The sequence below is a fragment of the Tupaia chinensis genome, unplaced genomic scaffold, assembly GCF_000334495.1.
Source record: "Tupaia chinensis unplaced genomic scaffold, TupChi_1.0 Scaffold000256_1, whole genome shotgun sequence".
NCBI lineage: Eukaryota > Metazoa > Chordata > Mammalia > Scandentia > Tupaiidae > Tupaia > Tupaia belangeri.
In genome coordinates this window covers 1,922,716-1,927,922 of record NW_006159736.1, presented here as the reverse complement: position 1 = coordinate 1,927,922, position 5,207 = coordinate 1,922,716, and the positions used below count along the sequence as shown (strand labels likewise).

The 5,207-nt window shown below is 39.5% G+C and overlaps 1 protein-coding gene across 1 annotated transcript in view; it reads left to right on the top strand.

Moving 5' to 3' along the window:
• Positions 1-4,894, top strand: part of BAG2 (BAG cochaperone 2) — a 9,547-nt gene extending 4,653 nt beyond the window's left edge. Inside the window, exons 3-4 of the mRNA XM_006149190.3 lie at positions 2,904-3,013; positions 4,300-4,894. Coding sequence (XP_006149252.2) covers positions 2,904-3,013; positions 4,300-4,712 — 523 coding nt within the window. The 3' untranslated portion in view covers positions 4,713-4,894. The remainder of the gene's footprint in view (positions 1-2,903; positions 3,014-4,299) is intronic.
• Positions 4,895-5,207: the final 313 nt, after the last annotated feature.

Below are 5,207 nucleotides of genomic sequence, written 5' to 3'. Positions count from 1 at the left end.
TCCATTCTCCTCTGGGGATCTTGGGCACACACGCATACGCACCCAGTGTGAGTTTAAGCCACCGGGTCTGGGACACGATCCGCAGTTGACTACATGGGAGTCCAGCGACATAGCCATTACGCTAACTGCTGGTCCCTATTTTTTTGTTTTTATTTCCCCTGACCAGAGAGGGGTGGGGAGAGGGAAATAGACAGAGAGAAAGTGAGGAAGCAAGCCACAAGGTCTAGGACTTGAACCACATTACAGTCAGCCACATGGGAGTCCCAGGCCCTAAGCCACCATGCTGCCTGCCGACCCCTTTATTGGCTCTTATAAACACAAAACTCAATATATATTTAATGTCTTGAAGAATAAAGCCACCCTGTGATTTTTCAGCCTTTCAGTGCTATTTTGGGGTATAACAGGTGGGTGACAGAAGGGGAAAAGACATATGTGCACTTGGGGTGAGGAGAGAGGATCTTTTTATGGAATTGACATGCTAAAACATTAGTGAGGTGGTTCCTTCTGTGCCCACTCAGGGCAGCAGTCAGGATCACATCTTCCATGGTCTTATATTTCTAGAACCCCCCCCCCCAAATACTGGAGACAGTTATGATACTCATTTTGCAAAAGTTGACAACTTATTTATTATCTCTGTAACAATAAAGTGTCCTAGAAATAGAGCGTTTTAAATATATAAGTAAGATTTTTGTCTCTTGCTATCAGGATTCTACAACCTACTTTTTGAATGACTTGGTGTGTTCCTCTGTGTGTACAGTGAATGCACGTGTGTGTAGTTAGGGGAGGTTAGGAAAATAGTGTTTCTATAGTTTAATCAAGACTTAATAACAAAAATCTACAGAAGTTTTCATTTTAAATTTGGGAAAACACAAAGATGCTCCCATCACCATCCTGCTTAATACAGTATTGGAGGACCTTAGTTAATACTATAAAGATAAATAGATTGGAAGGAAAGCAATAAAAATTATCATACTTTGCCCGTGATGTGATCATCAACCTAGAGGAACCAGTAGAATCAAAAGAGATCATTAAAATGAATAAGGATAAATCAAGATTTCCAGTTACAAGATGAACTTATAGAAACAGCATTTCTCAGAACAGCATTAAACAACTAGAAAATGTAATTTAAATTATTTACAATAGCAACAGCGTCCACAGAGTATCTGGAACATTCAGAAATCCACAAAAAACTGTGAAGAATACTTCAAAACTCTAATAAAAAAAGAATGTTTGGGGATCAGCAGTTAGCGTAATGGATATGTTGCTGGACTCCCATGCATTCGACCGCGGTTTGTGTCCCAGACCTGGTGGCTTAAAACTCAGGCCAGGCGCGTGTGCATGCGTGCCTAAGACCCCGAGAGGAGAAGGGATTGCAACGTGACCATCCCCTCGGGGGTGATTTCTCACTTTCTGTCTGTCTGTCTGTCTGTGTCTGTCTGGCGAGCGCACGCGCCCTATAGCAAAAACCTAAAAAAAAAAAAAAAAAAAGAATGTTTGAATAAATGACATCATGCCCTTGAATGGAATTACAATGTTATAAAGATATCAGATTTCCCCCAATTTTTGGAGAAATTCAGTAAACTTAATCTTGAGTTTATGAAGGAAATAAAGGTCCATAAATAGCTAAATTATCTTTAAAGATTGAGGGGCAGCCCTACCGAATACTAAGGCATATTACAAGGCCAGTACTATGAAAGAATGGAATAAAAGCAGTCAGAAAAAGAATGGAATAGAGACTTTGGAGGTAAATTTAATATACAGATTATTAGCAGAAAGATAGATTGTTTGATAAATAACGATGGAGGTAATAGTTCACTATTCCAAGGAAAAAAATCCTTACCTAATTATGCACTTGGATAGATTCTAAATGGATTGAAGACAAGTATGTGAAAGGCAAAGCAACAAATAGTAGGAAATGTAAGACCCAGGAAGGGGAAGACCCTTTGATAAACAGAAGCATAAACCGTAAGATAAAGCAAGATTAATTTGATCACATCAGAATATTACCACAACTGTTCAGTTAAGGGCATTCCAGGATCTGGCAAGTGGTGTGGTAGTTAAGGGTGCTGGACTCTCAAATGGTGGACCATGATTCAAGTCCCGGACCTGGTGACTTTCTCTCTCTCCCCCTCCTCCCTCTTCCTCCCTCCATCTCTGGTCAAATTAAAAGATTAAAAGGAAGGAAGGGAGAAAGTTAATAAGTTAAATAATTCTTTTCCTTTTTTTTTAAAAAGGACATTCCAAAGTTCCTAAATGATCAGATGAGAGATGTTTGTGGTGTCTGTGACCAATAAGGAATTAATATCTTGAGTATGCAAATTAATGAGGACAAGTAACTACTGTTAAAACAAAGACAATAAAAGTCTGTGAACAGGCTAACAAGGATACAAGGATTTCCAAAATTACTAGTAATGAAAGCAATATGATATGCCACTTATGCCTATTTGACTGGCAACAATAGGAAGTTAGAAAATGCTAGTATTGTTAGAGATGTGGGGACAGAGACTCCTGTACTTTGCAATTGGACTGGTACAGCCAAACTGGAGAACAATCATAGCACTAGGTCAGTTTCAGTGTCCACATACCCTGTTGGAGCAATTCTGCCCTGCACATATCCTACGGAAAATGCTGCTGAATGAAAAAAATGAGATGTGAAGAAAATATGCAGTTAAACATTAACACAGATTTTATGAGAAAAAATACAAATAAACACTTAGTAGAACGATTGTCTAACAAGCAAGGAGAAAAATGGAAATGAGGCAAGTAGACAAAAAATAAAAAAATAAAAATATTTTTAAAGTAATAATTTTTGAAAAGTGTTCCTGGTGATCTTTAAAGTTGAGTCAGATTGAGAAGTTAATCGCAAGAACATTCTCCCAGTTCTGTTTTCCCAATTCATACAGGGTCGAAGCTTTGAGAGAAGCTGCAACTGCTGTTGAGCAAGAGAAGGAAGTCCTCCTGGAAATGATCCACAGTATCCAAAACAGCCAGGACATGAGGCAGATCAGTGATGGTGAGAGCCATTTCCACAGAAGGGGGCTTGACTTTTGCACTTGTTTAGGGGGTTTATGATAAGTGGGGGTCCATTTTTGTTTTGACATTTGGTATGCACACACTAGCATTCAGCATTTACTTCAACTGTGGAGAGCAGCTGCAGCTGTTAGTTTATTTCAGCAGCCACTTACCCAGAGGTCATCCATTCTTCCAGCATGCTCCCTACCCCCCAGACCATGGCTGAAGGAATGACAGACAAATGACAAAGGCCTGCAGACTCCAGAAGAGCTGGCCCTAAGCAGGAACCAGTCAGGTTCACACTCCTAACTGCAGTTCTTTACAAGTTACTGATCTGCGAGAGATTTAAAATTTTAGAAGCAAAAGTGGAAGCAGAGAAGTAAAGACAAGAAGAGATGAATTAAGCTGTCACTTGGAAGAAAGGGAGAAAAATGTAGAGAAAAGGAGGTAAACTGGGGGACACAGAGAACCCACTGATGGAACAATGTGCTGTCATTTTCACATGAAGACTGTGATGCTCTTGGAGGAATGGGTCACTTGGGGTTTCCTGGTACTGGACTTCCAGAGACTTCTCACTGACCCTGGCTTTTAGTGGCCCACAGGACAAGCCAGTGAGCGAGGCTGTTGATGAGGTTAAGTATGCAGTCTAATTCTAGACCAGAGCTGTTACTCATCACAGCAGGTCATGATCTAGGCTGTCTCTTCGTCACCCCGGGTAAGGATCGATGTATTACTTTAGGAAAGAAGTTACAGAACACAAGCTTGATATTGCTGATTTTTTCATATAAATGTTGGCAGAGGCCTTTCTACCGTCAATGCCTCATGGTGATAGCCAACCCGTAGACCACTGGCCTGCTTAAATCTGTACAGAGAAACTAAAATTTGGAGCAATGTTTTCTGATCATCGTGACAGAGAGTGATCAGGAACGGTAAGCTCTTTTGAGCACAAATGCTCACTGCTTACTGCTCTCTGTCTGTATTAAGACATGATCTCCATCTCAGTTACAAATGTGTAACTTGCCAGATGGGTGCAGATATGCTAACTTGAGAAGTCGTGTGGCCTCCCATGTTGTAAGGATTTTCAGGAAAAGGCATTTGTACAACACTTCTCTGTAAGCTAATACACTTCATCAGTTAATCTTAATATACTGTCATTTTAGCTTTTACCTTTAAAAAATGTAATAGCAAACTGTATTTAGAAAATAAATTTAGCCACAAATGCCTTAATATTCTTGACATTGGTAAGCTTATGTTTCATATTGACATTTCAAAACTTTTTGTGTTTAGGAGAAAGAGAAGAATTAAATCTGACCGCAAACCGTTTGATGGGACGAACTCTCACGGTCGAAGTTTCAGTAGAAACAATTAGAAATCCCCAGCAGCAAGAATCCCTCAAGCATGCCACAAGGATTATTGATGAGTTGGTCAATAAGTTTCTGGATGATTTGGGAAATGCCAAGACCCATTTAATGTCGCTCTACAGTGCATGTTTGTCTGAGGTGCCACCTGGGCCAGTTGATCAGAAATTTCAATCCATAGTAATCGGCTGTGCTCTTGAGGATCAGAAGAAAATTAAGAGAAGATTAGAGACTCTGCTTAGAAATATCGAAAACTCTGACAAGGCCATAAAGTTATTAGAGCATTCTAAAGGAGCTGGTTCCAAAACTCTGCAACAAAATGCTGAAGGCAGATTCAATTAATCTTCAAATCTAAGAGCACTTACAGATTATGATGTAAAAATGACGAAACGCTATTTTAAGTGATAACTAGTTCTTTATGTTAGGCGTAACCACTTATTTGATACTGACAGTTGTTTCAAATGGAGAATATATCCCACTGTCATCAGTTTTGCAAATTACAATTAAAACTAGAAATATTTTAATTACAAGTTTTTAGATTGAATTTTTATACTTTGATCTAGCACAATATATTTTACCTTTTTGAGGGTAAAAACATAGTATGTTAGGGAAAACATGCTCAGCTATGCTCAAGTAGGTGCAAAAGGATCGCTGCTCATTCCTGAGCTTTGCCTGGCATGGAAACGGGCCCCAGAGCATTTGGCTCACCAGAAATCCTTTACCTGAAGCAGCACACACAGTGTTAACCAAGCTCTGTGCTTAGAGAGAGAAAAGGATCACAGAACAAGAACCTTTCCATATGTCCCCTCAGTAAGCAATTCTTTAGGCATCTATATC